Source organism: Montipora capricornis, chromosome 7, assembly GCF_036669925.1.
Source record: "Montipora capricornis isolate CH-2021 chromosome 7, ASM3666992v2, whole genome shotgun sequence".
Lineage (NCBI taxonomy): Eukaryota > Metazoa > Cnidaria > Anthozoa > Scleractinia > Acroporidae > Montipora > Montipora capricornis.
Genome location: NC_090889.1, coordinates 22,141,389 through 22,163,787, shown reverse-complemented (window position 1 = coordinate 22,163,787; position 22,399 = coordinate 22,141,389). Strand labels below are relative to the sequence as shown.

Sequence of the window (22,399 nt, the reverse complement as noted above, 5' to 3'; positions counted from 1 at the left end):
CTTCCATAAAAGTAGTTTAAGATGAAAAAAAAAAAGAAAGAGAAACATGAAACATCGAACCTGCACGTCCCCCACATCTTGGGTTCCAACCTTCCCAGCAAGCGAATTTACGGAGGCTTGACCAAAACCGACAGAACCCCTGAAGTTAACTGAAAAATCAGCAAACGAATCAGCAATTCGGATGCAATTTTAAAGAGAAAATAGGAGTATGGAGTTCTTCCGTGGTATCCAAAGTACCTTAGCATTTACTTCGATTCTGCATTTCTACGCTTTTTAAAAAATTATTGTGCCATTTTCCTGGCCAATGAAAGAAAACTCGATTCTCGCACGTTTTCTTCGCTCTTAAGCTACGGTAATACGAGCAACAAAAACTTCAAACTTGTCTTGCAACATTTCCGTGAAATTAGTCGAAAAGCGATGTTGCGCGTTTTACATCCCACGAACAACCTGTCTAGCAACGAAAAAAATGTGTCGCAAGTTGCGTGAATTCAGACCTATGGCACTATGACCTATCGCACGATTTTCATGCAATTCGGAATAAATAGAAACGTTTTGAAAGTTCTTAATCGGACCACCCTTATAGAGAACTTTTAAAACATCACTAGCACACATTATTTCTGAATTGTACTTAAAATCGCGCGATTTCCTAGATGAATGTGCTTCTTCTTTACCACACAGCACTGCGAATCCTAGTTTGCACAGGCAAACGATGGGTAGGAAGAACTCTGATTTGAAGTTTACGTGTGGTCCTCCGTGAGGAAAGACAATTAACGGTAGTTTCTTCTCGTCTGTCACCACAGGCCTCAGAAATATAGCTTCATATTCATCTTGGAAATCTGTAAGATTAAAGTCAAGCGAAAAATTAATCCAATGAAAGGGTCTTTGTCATGATATTAGGGAGCTTTAGCAACGACAACGGCGACGTCAACGAGAACGTCACAAATTTGCATATTTAGTGGCCAAAGACAATAGCTTTGCACGCTCTGCACGTGCGTTTTTAATTTTTGTCTATTTCTTTGACGTCGTCAGCAAAACAACAACGTGAAATGACCAACTTTAAGGTTTTATGAAGGACGTCAGCATTTGAAGATAAATTTTCATTTTCTCCCCTACAAAAAGCGCCGCTCATAACGTTTTTATTCCTGAGGGACTGCCATACCTTTCTCGCGTTCAAAAACTTGGAATAGTCGTGAAGTGATTACAATAATGAGAATTTATGTTTTGTGATGACGTTCTCGTTGCCGTTCCAGTCTTCGTTGCTAAGGCTCCCTATTCTGGGGCAATGCAGAGGATAAGCCTTTAAATTCAATCAATACGCATGTTTAGCTCGAGTATTTTTCCTTTTTCAACCAATCATATTCTTGGTTTGCGGTGTTGTCGTTGCCATAGCAGTCGTCTTTGATTAAAGGGACAGTGTCACCCTTTTTTAGTCAAACTTCAAAACACTAAAAGAAGTTTTTGCATCAATGAAAAAAACTGGCCAGTTTTGTCAAGTTGGGAGAGGAGCTCTTCAGAAAGTCGCCAAAATTTAAATACGAATAGCTCTTTGCGCCATAAATACATTTGATATCTTCTCAGTGGGTTGTCAGGGTTGTACGTGTGAGATAGAGTACTAATTTAGATTTTTATCAGGAACCCATGACCCGGAACCTACAACTCTACTGTGTTTGTGTAACGGCGTTTTCACAGAGCGATTTATTTTTAGATTGAATTTCCCGCAAATGAGACTCCCACAGGAGCCCGATGACCAATTACAAGAAATCAAGTTGACGTCATAGGGTCACCGAACCGGAACTGCCTTCGTTTTTTGACCTAATTCGCGGGAAGGGCTAGTCTAAAAGTAAACCTACTTGTGAAAACGCCGTTTCAGAGACGCTGTATGGAAGTTGCACGCTCCAGATGGGCTCCTGTTTTTACCCAGTTTTGACCTAAAAACAGCAAATTTAGCATGACAGTATACTAGTGCTCCTTTAAGCTCCCTAATAGAGAGCTTAAGCAAGGACGAAGAAGACGGTTAGGAGAACGCCACAAAACAATCGGTAGCTTGTGTACAGCAGCCCGCTCTTCTCAAACATCAGGGAACTTAAGCAACGACAACGGCGACGTAAACGAGAACGTCACAAATTTGCATATTTACTGGGCAAAGACAATAGCTTTGCACGCCCTGCACGTGCGTTTCCCACTTTTGTCCATTTCTTTGCCGTCATCTGCAAATTTGGGGTCAGTACGCAGCTATTTCAACGGCTCTCGGGATTGGTTCAGAAAACAATGGACACAAAGAAAGATACAAAAGAAACAATGAACACTAATTCTAAAAACAATAGAGCTGCGTCCTAAAGGAATCCAATGAAATTAGAGGTTGTAAAGAGCTGCGTTTTATCTCCAAATTTGAGGTTTTATAAAGAACGTCAGTACTTAAGGAAAGTTTTCACTTTTTCGCCTAAATTACTTGAAGCGCCGTTCGACCAGTGTCATTTTTGAGGAACTACGACACCCTTGTCATATTAACAAGGTTGAAATGGTCATGAAGTGATCACAGTGACGCGAACTTATGTTACGAGATAACGTTCTCGCTGCCGTTGTCCTCTATCGTTAGGAAGCTTTAGCAACGACGACGGGAACGGCAACGAGAAAGTCATCACAAAACATAAATTCTCAGTACGTGTATTGTAATCACTTCACAACTATTCCAAGTTTTTGAACGCGAGAAAGGTATGGCAGTCTCTCTGGAATAAAAACGTTATGAGCGGTGCTTTATTTAGGGGAGAAAATAAAAATTTATCTTCAAATGCTAACGTCCTTCATAAAACCTTAAAGTTGGTCATTTTACGTTATTGTTTTGCTGACGACGGCAAAGAAATAGGCAAAGATCTGCACACACCTGCACCTGCAGAGCGTGCACCTGCAGAGCGCGCAAAGCTGTTGTCTTTGGCCACTAAATATGCAAATTTGTGACGTTCTCGTTGACGTCGCCGTTGTCGTTGCTAAAGCTCCCTATTGTTTTCAGGAGAGCGGGCGGCTGTTCACAAGCTACACAATCGGTCCCAAGACAAAAAGCAATGGCTCTTCACGCCCCGATCGTGCGTTTCACATTTTAATACATTTCTTTGCCGTTCTCGTCCTGACAACGAAGTGAAGAGGTTTTCACGTGACGTCATCGTCGCCACGTTGGTGGACGAAAACAAAAGATCTCTTATTAGCTTCTTTTGTTTGTCCACCAGAAGTCGTACATTTCTCTATCGTTATTGGTGTCTCTGGAGATTGCTTGAAAACGTCATATTTGAGGTATTAGGGAGCTTAAGCAACGACAACGGCGACGGCAACGAGAACGTCAGGAATTTGCATATTTAGTGGTTAAAAACAATAGCTTTGCACGCCCTGCACGTGCGTTTTTCACTTTTGTCCGTTTCGTTGCCGTCGTCAGCAAAACAACAACGTGAAATAGCCAAGTTTTTGGTTTTATGAAGAACGTCAGCATTTGAGGATGAAATTTCATTTTCTCTCCTAAAATGGAGTGGCGTTCCGACTGGTGTCATCTTTGAGGAAATGCCACACCCTTGTCATATTAAAAACGTTGAAATAGTCACGAAGCGATTAAAACAACGCAAATTTATATTTTGAGATGACGTTCTCGTTGCCGTCGCCGTTGTCGTTGCTTAAGCTCCCTAATGTGGAGAACTCCAGACACCCACAACATTAATAACAATTTTAATACTGGGAATGCTTATATACATACTTTCCGCCTTGCCGAACGACATGGCTTAATCGCCAAATTATTACAATAACGGGAAGTAATTATTTATCTGTTGACGTTCTCGAAGCCGTCGTCGTTGTCTTTGCGTAAGCAACCTGTTCTCAAAAGAACGAAGTGGAGCAGCCAAATTGGAGGTCACATGTGGAGGCGTGAGAACAGGATGATAATTCTACTTTCCTTGCTTGCTCAGGAACGTGTATGCCAATTTAGACCATTTTCGAATTCTCACGGCTGGACTGGATCTAGCATGAAATGGAGGCTAATGCGGGCAAATCTTTTCAAATGCAAATTAATTTGCCCGCATTAGCCTCCATTTCATGCTAGATCCAGTTCAACCGTTAGAATACGAAACTGGCCTATTCCAATGCAATACCAATGGTACCCATTTTACAACAAAAAAGCCTTGCAACCATCGCCGCAATGATGGCGTTTTTGTTTTGTCACTTTCTTTGTTTGAGCAGGTTGAAGTTTTGGCAGCTATTCAGCTGATGTGGACCTGCCGTACCCACCCATCCCCTACTCTTCTCGAATAGTGTGTGGGTTTTTTAACGTCCCATCGGGAACTTAAGAACATTACCGACATTGGTGAGGGGTGCTACCACTACGGTTTTTTGTACTTATCCGATAAAGACTTGAAAGTCAACCATTTGCAGATGAAATTACAAAGGCAGCACTTTCACCTCAATTATTTTGAGATCCAGAGTTTGATCCGAACAGGGTTCGAACCTGCGTCCTACCGCATGGCAGCCAGATGCTCAACCAATTGAGCTACTGGTTCGTAGAGGACGTTGCTTAAGATCCTGATCATTAAATACGCACGCAATGGTAAATGCCCGTGTTCGATTGCCTGCAAGCCAGGTAGCGAAAAAACAGCAATTTGTGATCAATCTTGAACAAGTGCAATAACCTTTAAAATAAACTTTGATAACATGCTAAACTGAAAGACAGACCTGAACTTTCGTCCTGTGAAAATGACATTACTTCCCACGCGATCTCTTTCTCAAGACTGTCGTCGGTGGTTTGTGCTAAAAGATCCCATGAAAAAAAGGTTATTAAAATATTAAACTTAAGAAGTTTTTAACGAGGCAAAATAAATTCAAAGCGAAAAAATACTCTGGCCAATCACATCAGACACAAGAAATCAATTGAGCCAATCGACAGGTGCAAGCTTAGCATCGGCGTACCAACAGGTGTCCACGATAATCCGCCATCTGGAACGTCATCGGGTAAAACTGCAATCATCTGAGGAGATAATAGAGAGATTCAATTGACACCTTAAGATTGAGGGTTTCCTCTAAAACAGCAAACCGCAAACGTCGGCCAGTTCGGAGTTCGTCGTATGTGAATAGTCCGGCCTTAACACTGAAGGTTACCTTTACCATGTGCATCAGTTCGTCAAACAATTTGCCATCTTTTTTTTTAATGACGACGCATACAAGGATGTGGTTGGTCATTCTTGTAATCTCGCAACTCGATAAAACAAATCCCTCATTCATGGAGATAACACTTTAAGGAAAGTAAATTTCACGTCAAAACGTGTCTTAACAGGTTCAGAACTAGCGAAAAAAAAACTCAATCGTTATTCACTTAACGCCACACCAGTACTTGCCGTTGAAACGTGAACCTCAAACCTCAAGCGCGATTTTTAGACGTTTGCGGTTTGCGGCAAAACGAGGAAAAACGTCAATCTTAAGGTCCCCAATAGATCTGGTTCACGGCAAACGACAAAGCCTTTGCCTGTTCGGAACAGGCTGAAACTAAACTTGCGTCTTGCCAAAACTCAAAGCAAGTTGTTTACCGGATTACAGCTCACTTTTGGCTTTTATCGACAGAAATAGTGCAACTCTTATAAAGAAAAAAGTTGAAATAAGAGTTTTCATGCTTTTGTAAGAAGCACTGAGCAGCCTACAGCTTGCAGCTTGTCCTTTATAGGCTGCGTGCGATTGACCCTATTCTCGAGTAAGAATAGGATTGATGATTTAAAACGGTATGTTTGGCGTTGTGAAGCAATAAGGATAATAAAGATTTGTTTAAAATAGCATTTTAGCAGGTGTTTGACAATTTTGATGTCAATCTCTGTAAAAACGAAGGATTTCTAACTTCTATATTCGATGTATTCCTATTCCGGAAGGATTTCGGTGAATCGAACGCACCCTTTGTGGCGTTAACACAATGCTAAATCTCTCCATTATTTTTACTCTGACATTAAACCGCTTAATTTAATCCTTATTGATCGTCTAAAATGCACGATTTTGGAGAACAAGAGACCTGTACCCAAGGTTTTTGGTTGGTGAGTTTTTCTTTTTAGTGGGTAAAAACGCGTTTTTAGTTGATTTAGCTCTTCACCTGATTGGACCTGGATATAAACAGAAGTCGTTTTTGAGGGCATTTTTACTCAGCCTCGCTTTCAAGTGATCAATGAGGAGAAGACTGGTAACGACTGTTCCCAGTCGTAACCTTGTTTCGACCAAAAATGTTAAGAAAAGTGTTTTCTTCGAAAATTGCCACTGCCTTAATTAAAGTGCCTATCAGCTCAACAAGCTTTTCCTTTTTCATTATTCTCCGAAATCGTCCGAAATATATGGTGTTGCTTGTAGAACCTTTTAATTGAAAATTCACTTTTTTATTTCCTTTGAAAGGCGGAAAAAGTGGTAATAGTTTGATCCACAACCGAGCAATGAGGGGGAATGGGTTCGATTCCGGGTTGACGTTACAAATTACTTTGTATCACTGTTTCTGTGACGTCAACCAGGTATTAAACCCATTCCTCTTCAATACGCGGTCTTTGGTCAAATTACAACCAGTCTTCCGCTTTTTGGGAGCCTCAGTCTAAAGCAATGACTTTCAAGGAGAGAGCCTATGGCGAACCAAAAAAGTAGTGTCAGGCAAATGCAGAGAATTGTTGAGGCGAAAGGGGTTTCTGAGGTGATAGACACTTCAACCCAAACCAAGCCATGTAAGTTTGAATAAAAGAGAAACGCCAGTTTGAGCGATAGAAAGAATTGGCACCTTTCCTCTTTGTGTAGACCTTTGACCAAACAACTTACAAGTTTAGGAGCGGAGTTCGGTGTCGAGAATTGTGCTAACACTATGTTTTTGGTGACATCGAGAAGAGTCCAGCAGCCGGGTGCTACAATACAAAATGAAAACAAGAAACAAGCTCAGTCACTGAGGCAAAAAAAAAAAAGCGTAGCATTTTGAAAGGTAGACCAAGTCTGTGCAACAGACTCAAAATAACAGAAAACATTGCTCACTTGTAGTTAGGACCTTCACTGACTTGTCGTTGCAATTAACCAGAATAATTTTCTGAAAAATGAATAGATAAAAAAACTCACATTTGTTTTTTCGCATGTTTCTTATTCTACCGGGAAAAGGAAAGGAAAGGAAATTTATTTAAGTGTCTCGTCGTTCTAGCGGTGGAGCGCTAACTCGGGACACTGTCAACTGAAATTAACAATTAACGCAAATCAAGTCAAATGTTGGTTTTTGAGGAGAGGGAAAACCGGAGTACCCGGAGAAAAACCTCTCGGTGCACGGTAGAGAACCAACAAACTCAACCCACATATGACGCCGAGTCTGGGAATCGAACCCGGGCCACATTGGTGCTCTCACCACTGCGCCATCCCTGCACCCTAAATGATTAATGATTAATTTTGCAGCTTTTTTTAACGAACACAATAACCGATAATTTCTCCATTAGCTTAAGCTCAGCACTAACTAGCTCGTTTTCTGATTGGCCAAAAGTGCCATGCCACTTCTACAATTGGAAAATAAAACCAATGGCGGCCTGCTCAAATTTTCCCGCGCAAACATTTGCCTCGTTTGCATGTTTATAAAACTTGTCACAAACAGCGTTCGAATTAACCAGTATCAAAAATACCATAATACTCTTTGTTTGTCGCGACAAAATTTTGAACAAGCATTGTTTCCATTGTAAGTCCCAAGAGAAAACAAAAACAATGCTTATGCAAAAATTTGGAGGGACAAACAAAGAGTATTATGGTATTCTTTTCAGACAAATGTCCTCGACATATTTCGAATGAAATGGCCTTGTATAAGTTCACCGCCGATACTGGTATGGATGAAAATGTATCGCGTGGTAGTGCAAAAACAAGCAACCTAACTAGTTTTTTCACAACCCACAAAAAACCAAGCGAAAAGTTTGCATGAACACAGTAACCCCAACGCATTCGCTAATCTCAATCATTTAGGAAAAAATTCATGCATAACTAGCCTGGTAACTCCTCCATGCAGTGGTGAAGGCGAGGCTTTTCCCATCTTCCGTCCAATTACGGTCTGAAAACAACCGAGGAAGGTAGATGCCAGGAAATCCACCTCCTGAAACATGATAAGCATGAGAAATTTTAGTACCCCTAAAGTTATGGCAAACCAAGTGTAACATCAGCAACAAATTCGAAGACAGAATTTCCTAGAATCACGAATAAGGAACGATGGTTTCATTTCAAAACCGTTTGGTTTCCGAAACGAAACGACTAAGATTTTCAACCACTTGTCATCACGTTTTTAACACAGGACGATCTGAAAATGTTCCAGGTGGATGTGAGAGCGAAACAGCTGATATTTCCGCCGGATATGTTAACAAAAACATCATTTAAAATTGCAAGTTTGCGTTTAAGAACTTCGTTGTGTATTTACGTTATCCAAGGCATACACCGGTTAGCTTAGATTTCGTCAAATCAGGTTGCTAATTCACCGTGAACGGAAAAACTTGGATTCGGGTCAGGGAACCACTAAAAACAAATTCCGAGGTCCTCGTAGAAACTCCAACTTTTCTGTTTTACAACAGTTATCTTTTGAAATACAACGAAACGTCAAACCAGCAATGTCAATGAAATTGAGACGCCGGTTTACCATAGAAAGGTTTTGCGTAAATGACGCGTAGCGATTGGTTTAACATATCTCCCGCCCATTTTCAGCCAATCAAAGGCAAATGCACTTGCTCGCAAGTGTTTTCCCGCGCTTTAGCGCCGGCCGCGAGAATTTCTCTTTGCTTTGTGATTGCTTTAACTGATTGTTTGCGTTAGTTCTGATTGGTCAACGTGATCCCTTCGAATCTGGTTTACTGCGCCTTTCAATAACATGTGGACTCTTAAATTCAAAGGTCAAACGACAAATGCGTTTTTCGCTACCGTCAATCAAACGTTCGGCGGCTCCTCCGAGCTTCCGACTACTGTCGAGTGCGTAATAATCAAATCACATCGTTGAGCCCAGTTCAGTCAACAAAGTCGGAAGCTGGGAGGAGCCGCCAAACATTTGATTGACGGTAGTGAAAAACTCATTTGTCGGTTGACCTTTGAATTTAAGAGTCCGCATGTTATTGAAAGGCGCAGTAATCCATTCAATGAAAACGCGTCTTACTGTACAGCTGTATTTAATTCGGTATTTCTGCGCAGGCTTTTTCACTCTGGGTCAAGTTAAGGATGTGCAGATAACTGAAATTACGAGTGAAGACAACTTTCTTACTTTCAGGGATGTCCACGACGTCAACAATAGTTGAAGTGCTTTTGGTTTTCCAGTCGTACTAAAAAGGTACAAAATATACAAGATTAATCAATCGACATCCCTAACAATGAACGTTTTCGGCTTTTGTCTTTGAAATTTTTTCTCGATGGACTCAGTCTGATACGGGATACACGCGAAAAAAGAAGCGAAGCTTCTAACATGCAGTGAAAAACCATCGTTTTGAAATGAAAATTCCCTCGTAAACATACAACAGATGTACAAGGAAGGATTACGTTTTTGCAAACGTTGGCCGTGTAGCACTTATATTTGAACAGACTTAACTGATTAGAATGTAATGTGAAGTGCTATGTTTCTACCCCATATGAACCATGTGAGCGTTAGCACCACTAATGGGTTCAATTCCCACCCTGGTCAGAGTTTTTCTCTGTCCTTGTGTGGGCCCATTTCCATCAGTAGGGCTAACGCTCACTCTGATACAACAGATGTGTCTGCTTTAGCCCTTGGTATCCTAATCAAACGGTTCGTGGTTTATGACGATCATGGAATAAGTTTCCAAAAAAAAAAAAAAAAACCCGTGGTGCTAAGTAGGGTTGGTGTTTGAGCACTCTACATTATTTTTCCCAGGTTAGATGATGCTGGCTTGGTGCTAGTGAAACCTTCACTCAGTTTTACGCGACATTTTGGCCTCTGACGCAATGCTGCGTTCTTAATTTGTGGAAAAGCTCGGCGTTTCCACTTTCATTTCGCAGTAAAGAGTAAAATCGATAACAATTACGAGTCTGAGGTTTGGAGCATCCCGCCACATATGATAAACGTCGATCAAACAATACACAACGTACTTGGGTTTAAGGGGACACTTCATGCGGTTATATGAAGACCGTGCAAAGGACTATGAATCTAATAACGCAGGCCAGGAAGTCGCTTATTCAAAAGGCGCCCGTAAACGAGAAAACAATGTTGCGGAAACATTGTTTCCCGAAATGTTTCCTCGGCGCGCAAACCAGGAAACATTTGCTGAGGAAGCAAAATGTTTCTGGACAAATTCAGAAACATTTTTGCTTCGGGCGAAGCAAATTTTGTTTCCGCAACATTATTTCCCCGTTTGCGGGCTCCTTGACGCGTGTACTTTTGTTTTGAAAGGTGCGAGAACATCCGCTATACTTTCTACCCCTTTGGCTAAAATTGAGATTTAACTACAGCGTTCACAAACCTGCATCAACCTTCCACATTTATTATGTGTGCCTCCAACATCCTGGGCAAAGTAGATCTGCAATAAAGGAAAGGAAGAGATGACGACTTGAGGGTGCTCCAAGCAAGAGTCGATCCTCTGACGTTCTGATTAATCATTAAGATGTTCTATGTAACAAGACTGAAATTTTGAAACTCGCCATTGCCATAAGCTCCGTTTTAAACACTGCAAATCTTCCGAGTCGAATTTAATAAACTCGTATACTGTACGAAAAAAAATTTCACCGCTGACAAAGCTGGCACATTTTTGGAAATCGGAAATAGTCAAACTCAGTGCTAAAATACTTCAACGTAACATGCCTTAGGTTCTAAACAGCCAGCCCTCTGGGGCCGGTTGCTCGAAGCCGGATTAGTGCTAACCGTTGGTTAAGAAGTACCAAAACCTATACTGAGGTTTCCATGGTACAACAGTGGTTAGCGCTAAACATGCTTCGAAAAACCCGGGCCCCCGGCCCGTTTCTCGAAAGTCCCGAAACTTTTCGGGGCATTTTCGGGTGTCACAATTCCTTTTGTATCTCAAGAGCGGAGAGGATTTAAGTCGTCAAACTTCACAGACATATTTCTTTTAGTTAGCTTGAAAACATGTTAAAATGTCGCCTTTCAAAAAAAGGGGTTGGCAGTTTCACAAATGGCTTTTCGGGCCCGAAGAGTTTTCGGGACTTTCGAGAAACGAGCCCCAGATGTGTAAGATGCAATTAACATAATATAGTTGGTTACGACGAAAATATTTTGTTCTCAAGTGACATTTTGGTCAGCGTTTCCTTCATTGATGTCCTTCCCCTTGGGGTTTTTTCTACAGATGTGTGTTTAGTCACCAGTCCTTGCAATGGAAGTGAGCAAAGAGAAGCACAGAGAAGCACAGAATTGATCTATAAAATCTACCTGGACGTGACAGAAACCGGATGCAATTTAAATCGCACTTGTAAACAAGGTGAGATTTTACAGCGCGAGTTCATTTCGATTTGGCACCGCAATATTGCAACGATTTCTATTTCGTTTGGAATTTGAAGCAATTTTCCTGACACAAAAATGGTGTAATTGTGTAAATGGGCCTAAATAAAAGTCAAATATCATTGGTTAGGCTGTGAACAGTTAGAAATGCACAAATAGATAAATTTATTTATTTAAATATAGAAATAACTATACTGTAAAAAGTGCGGGAAATGATTTTTGTCCTAAATAAAATATATTTCTGCTCGATTATTTTAAGGAAGATTCCAACTACATGTATAAGGGTCAGTCTTTGGCGAGACAGTGCATGAACAAGATATTGGAATGCTTTTGCGGTATTGCTCTCAAAACACGGTATAGAGTAACGACTGTTGTCCTTAAAAGTGCAGAACGAATAGAATAGTTCCGAAAATCTCCTAATTGAATGGCTGTTAACGAGATCACGAACCACGTTAGAAATTGGGCCCTATTGACACCCGTCATCCATCAATCAATCAATCAATCAATTTATCAATAAATCAATCATGCAAGATGATATGCAATCTTGCTGGCCTCACCAGCTTGTCCTTGCTGTGGTTGAAGCGAGGTGAGTGCACTGCATATTTGATGTCGCTGAGTTGTTCTAAACTCCCAGAAGAAAAATACTATTAATTTTCATTAATTGTAAAATTCACTTAGCATTTCCACGGGAACCAACTGAAAGGGCTATTCGGGTCAAATGACACCCTAACCCTGTTCAAATGCCGCTTTCGCAGCCGTCTTTTGGGCTCCTCCCTCACCAGCCTAAAAACGGCTGCGAAGGAGATTAGCTATTTTTAGACGAGTTCCTTAATAAGATTTGGCTTTCACCAGTCACCATTCTCAATCACATGGGTAATAATTTTCATCCAAGGCTTGTGATTAGCTGAAAAGGTCTGGTTTTGCAAGAAAATCAATCTAAAAATAACTTGGTCTTTAAAACGACGTGTCCACAAATCAAAGTCACAATAATAGCGGAATAATATTACCCACCCATACAGACAATCATGAATGCACTCATATTGACATCAGTTCAGCAACAAAGAATATTTCTACTCTCTCCCAGAATCCCACCAACCCATTTCCGCTCATCTCTAAAATTATTTTTAATTCAGAGGAACAAAGTTGCTTTTGGCTTAATAAGTCCAAGAGACATTACCCAAAGTTTCAAAAATTAATCCATTACAATTTTTTTACATTAATACAAGCCACAGGCAACGAAATGTTATTTCGAAACTGACGGGAAAATAAAATTGTGTTGCGGAAAAATCTTTGTCCACTAACCAAAGGTTTGCCTATGACGAGCTTACAATTACAAAATGTAATAACACTAGTCTTGAGACCCAATGCATATATCTAGCAAGAACAAATTATATATGGAGTAAATACTGCAGGGGATACGTTAGACAACAAGCACTTTTGTCTATCACATACGGTGTATCAGGTAAAGAGTCTTTCAGGATAATGGCAAAATACACGTACCGAGAGTGTTCCCATCCAGGGACAGAGAATATAATGCATTCCTGTGTGGGACACAAGGCAAGATTGATATCAGAAAATACAATATCTTATGCAAGCAAACTGAACCCCCGGGTGTTGTGTATCATGGTTGGGAGGGTAAAAAAGGGGCCACAGTAATTGGCGCAAGCTGTTGTGGCGCTCTGTCAGCTTGACTGGCAAAGTTAATAAAATAAAATAAAACAAAATGTAGCCGACGCAAAGCGTGGAAAAATGTGCACGCGCGAGCCACAATTGGTTTTGGTTTCACTTCTGATTGGTTGGAAAACTTGGCGCCAGAACTTTGAACCAATCACTGAGTGAACTAATCATAAACCAGAGTAATTATCTAATTACTTTCAACACTCAATTGAAAACCGCTCTAATAACAATAATAATAATAATAATAATTATTATTATTATTATTATTATTATTATTATAATTATAGTAATAATAATTATACTTTGCATTATTTATATAGTGCACTAATAATAAAATTATTATTATTAATATTAATGTAATAACATTTAAATTTATTATTATTTATTATTTTATTGTATAATTTATTACAAAGTAATGATTACCTCCACCAGGAACCCATGACCCAGAGCCTACAACTCTACTGTTCATGTAACGGCGTTTTCACAGACCCTATTCATTTTTAGATTGAATTTCCCATGAATGAGACTCCCACAGGAGCCCGATGACCAATTACAAGAAATTAAGCTGACGTCATAGGGTCACCGAACCGGAACTGCCTTTGTTTTTTTACCTAATTCGCGGGAAGGGCTAGTCTAAAAATAAACCACAGACGCTGTATGGAAGTTGCACGCTCCAGATGGGCTCCTGCCTTCACAACCATTCAAATGAAGCCTCGTGCCATCTTCTTTCAGAAGGCAGACACTTCGGATCTCAGTTTGGGCTTTTCATTCTTTCATCACATAAAACTTGGCATAAGAACAAAATTTCTCTGTTGTTTAGTTGTATTCATTAAAACTTTTCTGCAGGAAAATCTACGAAAACTCTGCCTAGATCTCAGGCAAATCAGTAAATTAAGTATAGTCACAAATCCCAACTGATAAATTTAAAACACAAGATTTTTGAGCATGCTCACTTTCTCATGGGACAATAGATCAGACCAAGTCTATATGGCTCATGGAACCAACCCACAAATACAATGCTGTCATCTGGTCCCCAACAGGCCTAAAGAAGAGATGAAGACAAAGTTCTATTCAATACATGCCAGGGGCGGATCTAGGGGAAGAATGCAGGAGGTGCCTATAAGCTCTGAAGATCTTTCATGGAACATTCACATAGAGCACATAGTCAAAAAGGCCAATAAGCGTTTTTACGCACTGTGCATGCTTAAAAAAAGTGGCCTCACTATCAATAATCATGCAGCTAGTGCAAGTGTACTGTAGCATTGTACGATCTGTAGTAGAATATGCCTGCCCTGTTTGGGCAGCCCTTCCAAAGTGCTTAGATGACGCTATAGAATCTGTACAAAAAAGGGCCCTACGCATCGTTCTGCCAAACTGTCACTATGATGATGACTTAATTCAATCTGGCATCACTACCCTTTCCCAGAGAAGGGAGGGATATCAACAAACTATTATTATTATTATTATTATTATTATTATTAAATTTATATAAATCCCCTGGCCCAAACAATAATAATTAACAATAATTTATTATTGTTGGTCCACACTCATTATCCTACATGCAGTTTTATTTGTGACTCTATTCCCAGGCTTATAAGGAAAGTTATCCCCAGTAAAACTGGATTACAAAGGCAATGCTGGCCATTTGGTCTTCTCTCAGATAATCCAGGTCTCAAAAAAGACAATTCAGGTACATGAAATAATACATTATGTTCCTTCTGGCTATTAAAGAAAATGAAGATTTTTCTACCAACCTGACCAGCTGATAAATAGTCTGGCACATTATCTAATACTCTTATCTCGTCAGTTATCACATCGTATATGACAAGAACGGGACAACTCTTGGATACCAACTGCTCACCCCAGTCATCCTTAAAATCGAATTGTGCTCCCTAAAAACAAAATTTAATGATAGTCCACGATCCACACAAACCAGTTTTTGGTCTCTTGACCTCATGCATCATATTGTAAAAGTTTTTTGGCATGGATTGAGCTCAAAACCAATGTATCTTGTTTTGTGTTCATTGAATGGAATGGCATCTTGGAATGGTTCAATTCGATAATTATTAAATGGTTTTTACATTATGAAACTTTTCATAAAATTAATGAAAGTGAGAAATGACCTTCGCACTCATCTGGACAATTTAAGCAATTATAGTTTGTCTCTTTTAGACTTGTACCTAAAAAATTCAGGTGGCTCCAACAGGACAATAATTTTAATAAAATTAACATTGACTATGCTAACTAGCTGGCTCAGGATTTAGTTCTTATTAAAAAAAAGATTGGCGGATAAGATGAAATGGAACGGGTTGTTATCTGCATTGAAGGTCTGACAATAATACAACTTCCATGTTTGAGGAAAAATTTCTGACTTTCAAGTTTTTGATGAAATGCCAAAAAGAGAAAAATCAATTAAAAGTCCCCATAAGACAACTTCATGCAGGCTGCTCATACAATGTAAACAATTTATAAATTTGAGGATTACTCTAATTTCCACTGGCAGATAAAACAGTGCTGGTACATGTATATATATATAGTTGTCATTACCTTTTTTGGAGCTGGTTTGTCAGAAGGGGCATCTAAGGAAAAATAAGGCACTTAAATATGAATCAACTATAAATAATAACTGATTTCATATGACACAATATTTGCTAAACATGTAAAATGGTACGTACAAGCCATTTGTAGAAGAAGAAAATATATTTGACTTTTTGTCCTTGTGTGAGGGTTTAAGTCGTCGAAGATTGTACATGGTTTTTAACTGCAAAAATTAACTTTCGTTTTATTTACATACAGTATAGTTCCTGCAAGCACCCAGGAAAGCAGCACGCCAATCATTGGCTTGCCTGTGCTTCCTTGGGTTCCCTGCCTTGTAGTATGTGGAAAGAAATCACTTGGAAGATGGCATGACAAAAAGCGACCAATGTCACCTGTACGTTTCTAAAATTTTTTGTCCTTAAATTTATTAACTAATCAGTGCAGACCCAAGAAGATAGCATTGTTTTATTCTGTACATAGATTCTTTCAGATTGATCATTGAGGTAATCCTTTGAGAAGATCCTAGCTATCCTACTGTCTGAAATTCTTACAGTCAAAGTCATTTTAGATCCTTTTTTCGTTGTCATGGTTTGTGTACATGTTACTTGCGATTTTCTTACCCACCAAATTACAGTGTACTGAAACAATAAATGTGAATGAAACAGTCTGATGAAGATATACAATCACATAGTTGCCTGACAGGTTTACCTGTTTTTTGCCGTTCAAAGTAAGAAACAGCTTTGGGCAATTTCTTCTCTGCCACATATAATAAGAACTGTTCAGATGATGACCAGGCCAGACAACCAAACTGAACTGCCAAAAATCAACAGAAACTAAACTTTTATAATGCATTTGTAACAAATAATAATTATATATTTTTTAATACACTACAAGACACTGTACATGTCTCAGATAGTCTGCATGTGCATGAAACAAAGAAAAACAAAACACAAAAAAACCTTTATTTTCCTTCCTACACTGGTATGCTAAGAATATCCAAAGCAGCAAGCTGCATTCTATAGTATGGCCAGCTAAAATCAATATGAAATTTTGATGCTTGATTGACAGATCTAGAGTTGTAACTTACATGTACATTCTTCTTCTAAATTCCTTTCTCAGCACCTTAAAAACCCATTGACCCCTGAGAGTGACAGTTGATAGATTTTACTGTCTAACACCAGACAATTTTACTAGTCAATCGGGCTGTCCTAGGACATTTGAGGTGTGAATGGGTTAGATAATTTTTCCCAGGTGACCAGAGTACAGAAATTGCAGACAATATTATACCCTGAGCCTTAACAAATCAGGACAGCCCTCTAACTCGGTATTAATTTATTATTATTATTATATTATTGAAGGTACATAACACAAACAAAAAACTTACAATCTTCATAGATCTTTCCATGCTTTTCACAAACTTGTACATCAATGCTTTTTAACAAGTGACTTGTGGACCAAATCTAAACAACACACAGGCAATACATGAAATATTAATTCCAACATTGAGGTTGACACCAACTGTACCACAAATGTTTTGCATTAATCACATATTAAGTTCGGATTGGACTGTTTCAAAGAATGAAAGACTGCTTCACTCTCTTCAAATTGAAGCCACCTTTTTTTTAACCTAACAAATGCCACTTTCTCTAAATCTTTGATTACTTGTCAATGAACAATTATAATGAGCTCATTTATGAACTAAAGATTCTTAAAATTGGGATTACTCATTGCCCCGAGGCTAGCTCCTTGGGGAGGAAAACACTTATCTTGATCTATCTTAATTAAAGCCAATTTTTTCCATATGTCAGGAAAATCCCAATCGATCTGGGATTTCGCAGTTTCCCAACCATCCCAGATTTTGCTGACTTAAATGAAAACCATGAATAATTATTGTAAACATCCCTGATAATCTGGAATAGTTGGGAACAAAATAATTGGGGAAATCGGAGGGGTTTCTATTTTCCCGACATGTCCCAAACTTTTGCGAATAATATCAGGGATCATTCCTGACATGAGAAAACTCAAATTTGTATTGTCGGAGACATCGGCAATGGTTTTAGCTCGTTAACAATCCTTTAAATTGCAAAACAGTTTCAATGTTTGGGCCACTTTCCATTTCTATAAAAGATTGCCATAAAAGGGAATTTAAAAAACCCTTTGTCATCTTTACGCAGTACAGTACCTCTAAAAATTGTTTGTCTTCTTGACCTTTGCTTCCTGGAACATTTCGTACTATGGCTTGGATTTTCCCAGTTGCTGATACAGTGCATAATTGTCTAACAAAAAATGTGTGAATTAGTGAACTGTCAAATCTTTAAATTCACACACTTCCATATTATTTTTCCTAAGGGGTTGAAATGATTTACGGTATATTCAATAGATCATATTAATTTTTATAAATTTTTGTTATACAATGTACATGAAATCTACAATACAGTAAATACTTCCCTAGTTGCATGTGTACCCACTGCTTATTCATCCTTTCAAAAATTATTTTTTAAACATTTTCCATGACTGCTCCCATCTAACATTTATCAATAAGGAATTCTTAATGTTCACTGTCAAGAGTACAGCTGTAGGTGTCAACTTCTAGATTAATGTTCTACTTGTCTTTTTTAAAACGTTTTAGATATCTGAGTGTACATACAAAGATCAAGAGTCAATAAATAATTATTATTAGCCCTTGGATGAGGAGACTGGTCAACTACAAAATACACTTCTTGGCCTTTGCCAACTAAATTAAAATTAATGCAATGTATAAACTGGCCCTTCGTTAGTGTAATTATGTAATTCAATGGGAAAACGAAAAAGGGACATACATGTAAGCTGCACATTTCATGAAATCACAGACAGTTACCAGACAATTTGACAAGGTAAACACCTACAAATGTATGGTAGCCTCCAGCCTCATTTTTTATTACACTGTAATCGTCATCGTAGTCTTACATTAATACATCATGAGCAACAACCTGAGGTTAGCAAAAGTTAAAGGATAAACTTACAAGTTTTGAACTTCCACAGGAAATGACAGCTCTCTAATATTAGTAAACGACTTTGTGGTGGCATCGTAACTTGTAACATGGCTTCTTTGAAAAGTACGATTTTCATTTCTCTCCAGATCCCGCTGAGACCAACTGGAAACAATGTTCAGCTCTGCTGATCCTGACTTATCATTATCCTGACTAAGGAAAGAAACCTTTGCATTGACTACAGAGCCGGTCTTAGCAAATTCTCGGTAGACTGCCACTGCTTTATCCACAAATACCTGTCGAGACAAAGAAACCTTAACCCATCATCTCGCAGTGAGACCCCAAAAGTTTTCATGATACAGCTCCACTTCAATCTATAATGCATTCTTAAGGCTCAAAATTCACTTATTTTAATCTTAGAAGAAAAAAAGTCAGTTGTTAAAATTATTATAACACTCACTTTTGAGAACGGCTTAGCACTATGGGTACATTGTAGATAGCATTATAATTATCTGAAGGTTGAGCTAATCAATAAGACATGACTTTTTCCGTGACTCTGAGTTTTACGCTTATGCGATCATCAGACAGACTTTTAATAATAATTATTCGAATTACAGTACAATACATGTAGGTATGTAAAAATATAGTATTATTATTCATTATCACTATTTTTATTTCATCAATAGTATTATAGTATTTGCAGATCGAGGTACAATGGTGTAGTGGTTAATGCGCCAGTCTGTTGATTCCAAGGGTGGCTGGTTCAATTCCAAGGGTCACAGGTTGGAGGCCTACATGTAGCTTTGCCATCCTGTTTTTTCTTGTCAAGACAAGAGACTACTCCACACTGTCTCTCATCAACCAGGCGTATAAATCGGCACCAGCCATATACTATTGGGGTAACCCTACAATGGACAATCATCCCATCTAGGGAGGTGGGGGGAGTAATAATTCTCCCAGTTGCTTCAAAACGCTATCGAAACCTGGATAATATCAGGCCGTAATGGGCCCTAGTTGGCTCGCATGTGACTATACCATTTTACAAATAGTATTACAATTATTATTATGATCATTATCATCATTACTATTAATATTTAAATAACAAATTCTATAATTTATTAGAAAAGTGCCTTCTTTGGTTAGAGTCCATGTACAATATGTGATATATTCTTATGCCTTATATATTCTTATGGAACAATGATAATGATGATCATCCAAAATGATATCATCATCATCATCAGCCTCAGAACATGACAACAGTGCTCAAGTATTGATAGCATGCAAAGGATAAACTATCAGGTACTCACGTTCTTTGCTCCCAAACAAACTTTGGGAACTTCAGGCCGAGGTCAAAGAAACGTACAAAATGTAAAAAAATCACGTGCCAAATGTAAAGGCATTGTTTCAAATCAGTGTTTGGAGGGACGTATTCGATTACCGTAATTAATGCCCTCTCCTAACTGACCCCTGCAAAATACTTTAAGGTATGTTTTTCACTTCAAAAGTGTAGAGTCGGTACCAACTTTAGATAGGGATGGGATCCAATCTTTTGGTAACAGAATTCTGCAAGCCTTGCACGCACAGCTCACGCAAATCTTGGTGCTAATTAAGTTGCGATGAAAATGCTTGGCCTGTTGAGTTCGCAAATCTCTATGAACCTTTCCCGGGACCCTTTCCCAGTTAGTTAGCAGTTTCATTAGCCGAAGAAAAGAGAACAAAAAGTGGAAGAGTAACAGACCTCAGATCCAAATTCTGCTTCCATTTTGAAGGAAGTCCGTTTCCGGCCAGCGCCAAAATCCATCGGGCGTAGCCACTTCATGTATTTTCGATTATAGTGGTAACATCTCCGCAATCGCAGGCTCATCATTACCCGGCATTCTAAGGCGGTACTTAGACGCTTGTGAAAGTCAAACATTTTATTAGTCTTTTCAGCGAATTTTTTATCAATTTTGCGTCGAAATGTCCGCTGGATTGCCGAGAAGGATAACCAAGGTTAGTTGATGAAACCTTAAATGAGCTTCCCAGTTACGAAAACGTTGACATTTTTTCCGCTTTTCGGCTGAGATCACGGAAATCTGAAATGCATGTGACGATGGAATATGTTTACAATGTGGACGATCGAAGATGACAATGTCTTGTTGTTCTAGGAAACACAGCGTCTACTTGCCGAGCCTGTGCCGGGAATACATGCTATTCCAAGCGAACAAAATGCAAGATACTTCAAAGTTAGCATAGAAGGTCCAAGCCAGGTCCGTTGCACTTTTTCAACTTTATTGTTCGTGCATCGATTGTTTGCAAGTTTCTTTATCTACATTTCAAATTTTTCTTTGTCCTTCCTTTTGTAGTCGCCTTACGAAAATGGAGTATTTAATCTCGAGCTATTTCTTCCCGAGGAATACCCAATGGCTGCCCCAAAGGTCCGTTTTATGACCAAAATTTACCATCCTAACATAGACAAACTGGGTCGGATCTGCCTGGATATTCTAAAAGGTAAGCTTGGAGGTTGATGTATTAAAATTTAATCAGCAAGTTCGCTCGTTTTAATATTTGTAAGTCGTACATGTTTATAAAATATTAACCCAAGGTTATCTTTTTTGTCTTAAACGAGAACGAATTCAAATAATTTTGATTTTGTGCCCTTCAAATATGGGCAAGGCTTTCTCGGAAATGTACTAGTCACGCGATACTTGTTTGTTTTCATTATATTCCATATTGAAAGTTTGGATAGTACAGTTACTATTTTTCCAAAGATTTTTTATTCATTCCCTTGAAAAAAATAATAAAATCTATCCTGTTTTCATTTTTTCATCATGCGAACTTTTTGTATGGATAATAATTTTTAGATTTTGAGGTACAACTTGTCACATAAAATTTTCAACATGTAGTTTTGTAGAACTGTCTGTTTGCAGATGCCCTTTCAGGGCAAAATCATTATGTGTTCAGGAAACGCTGTTAGTATTAGTCTTTTCTTATAGTATTGTTAAGATTCCTGTATGCAGTGACATGTTTACATTTAAACTATCAGTTAATTTTGTCTTTTCAATATTTGGTAGTCCAGATAGATTACACTGTATGATAAGGTATTTTTCAATATTCACGGGTGCGGTGGGGAAAAATATTATTTTAGCACAATACTGCTGAGTATCCCAGAGCCACCTTTGAAAACAGTCTTATTACATTTATTGTATTATTTTTCAAACAACAGATAAATGGAGCCCAGCACTTCAGATCCGCACAGTTCTCCTGTCGATTCAAGCTCTTCTCAGTGCGCCAAATCCGGATGATCCATTGGCCAATGACGTTGCTGAACAGTGGAAGGAAAATGAAGTCAAAGCTATTGAGACTGGTGAGAAAATTAAGTCTCCTAGTTGTTCAGTAGGTTAAAGGGGACGTAGCTTTTGAGTGGATGTATGCTGTAGGTTGTTAACCCATTGTTTCCTGGACCACCCGTTAAATTGACGAGAAAAATTGTCTGGCATTAGACAGAGTAAAATCTATTAAATCTCACTCTTGGGGGTTCAATGGGTTTAAAAAGGGGATATAGTTTTTAAGAGGTTGTTAACCCCTTTATTCCTGGGAGTGAAACTCAAAAGATTTTACTCTGTCTAATGCCAAAAGATTTTACTCTGTCTTATGCCAAAAGATTTTTATTTTTACTCTGTCTATCACCAGACAATTTTACTTGTCAAAAGGGTGGGTCCTACGGCTTTTTGGGAATCAATGGGTTAAGAGTACATTGACCCCTTTTCTTAATAACACTTTGGAACCTTAAAGAACC

At 38.7% G+C, this 22,399-nt stretch overlaps 2 protein-coding genes across 2 annotated transcripts in view; one reads left to right on the top strand and one right to left on the bottom strand.

The window, feature by feature from the left end:
* Window positions 1-20,416, bottom strand: part of LOC138056433 (acylamino-acid-releasing enzyme-like) — a 28,727-nt gene extending 8,311 nt beyond the window's left edge. Inside the window, exons 1-19 of the mRNA XM_068902222.1 lie at window positions 20,360-20,416; window positions 18,655-18,917; window positions 17,835-17,928; window positions 17,037-17,112; window positions 16,361-16,465; window positions 15,662-15,693; window positions 14,869-15,006; window positions 14,068-14,156; window positions 12,938-12,978; window positions 11,995-12,059; window positions 10,449-10,505; window positions 9,239-9,296; window positions 7,989-8,092; window positions 7,009-7,060; window positions 6,802-6,884; window positions 4,939-4,996; window positions 4,705-4,779; window positions 672-836; window positions 61-149 (exon numbers count right to left, since the gene is read on the bottom strand). Coding sequence (XP_068758323.1) covers window positions 61-149; window positions 672-836; window positions 4,705-4,779; window positions 4,939-4,996; window positions 6,802-6,884; window positions 7,009-7,060; window positions 7,989-8,092; window positions 9,239-9,296; window positions 10,449-10,505; window positions 11,995-12,059; window positions 12,938-12,978; window positions 14,068-14,156; window positions 14,869-15,006; window positions 15,662-15,693; window positions 16,361-16,465; window positions 17,037-17,112; window positions 17,835-17,928; window positions 18,655-18,917; window positions 20,360-20,383 — 1,668 coding nt within the window. The 5' untranslated portion in view covers window positions 20,384-20,416. The remainder of the gene's footprint in view (window positions 1-60; window positions 150-671; window positions 837-4,704; window positions 4,780-4,938; window positions 4,997-6,801; window positions 6,885-7,008; window positions 7,061-7,988; window positions 8,093-9,238; window positions 9,297-10,448; window positions 10,506-11,994; window positions 12,060-12,937; window positions 12,979-14,067; window positions 14,157-14,868; window positions 15,007-15,661; window positions 15,694-16,360; window positions 16,466-17,036; window positions 17,113-17,834; window positions 17,929-18,654; window positions 18,918-20,359) is intronic.
* A 40-nt stretch (window positions 20,417-20,456) lies between these two features.
* The window catches only part of LOC138056439 (ubiquitin-conjugating enzyme E2 N-like), a 3,114-nt gene continuing 1,171 nt past the window's right edge, over window positions 20,457-22,399 (top strand). Inside the window, exons 1-4 of the mRNA XM_068902224.1 lie at window positions 20,457-20,613; window positions 20,769-20,870; window positions 20,967-21,111; window positions 21,827-21,967. Coding sequence (XP_068758325.1) covers window positions 20,581-20,613; window positions 20,769-20,870; window positions 20,967-21,111; window positions 21,827-21,967 — 421 coding nt within the window. The 5' untranslated portion in view covers window positions 20,457-20,580. The remainder of the gene's footprint in view (window positions 20,614-20,768; window positions 20,871-20,966; window positions 21,112-21,826; window positions 21,968-22,399) is intronic.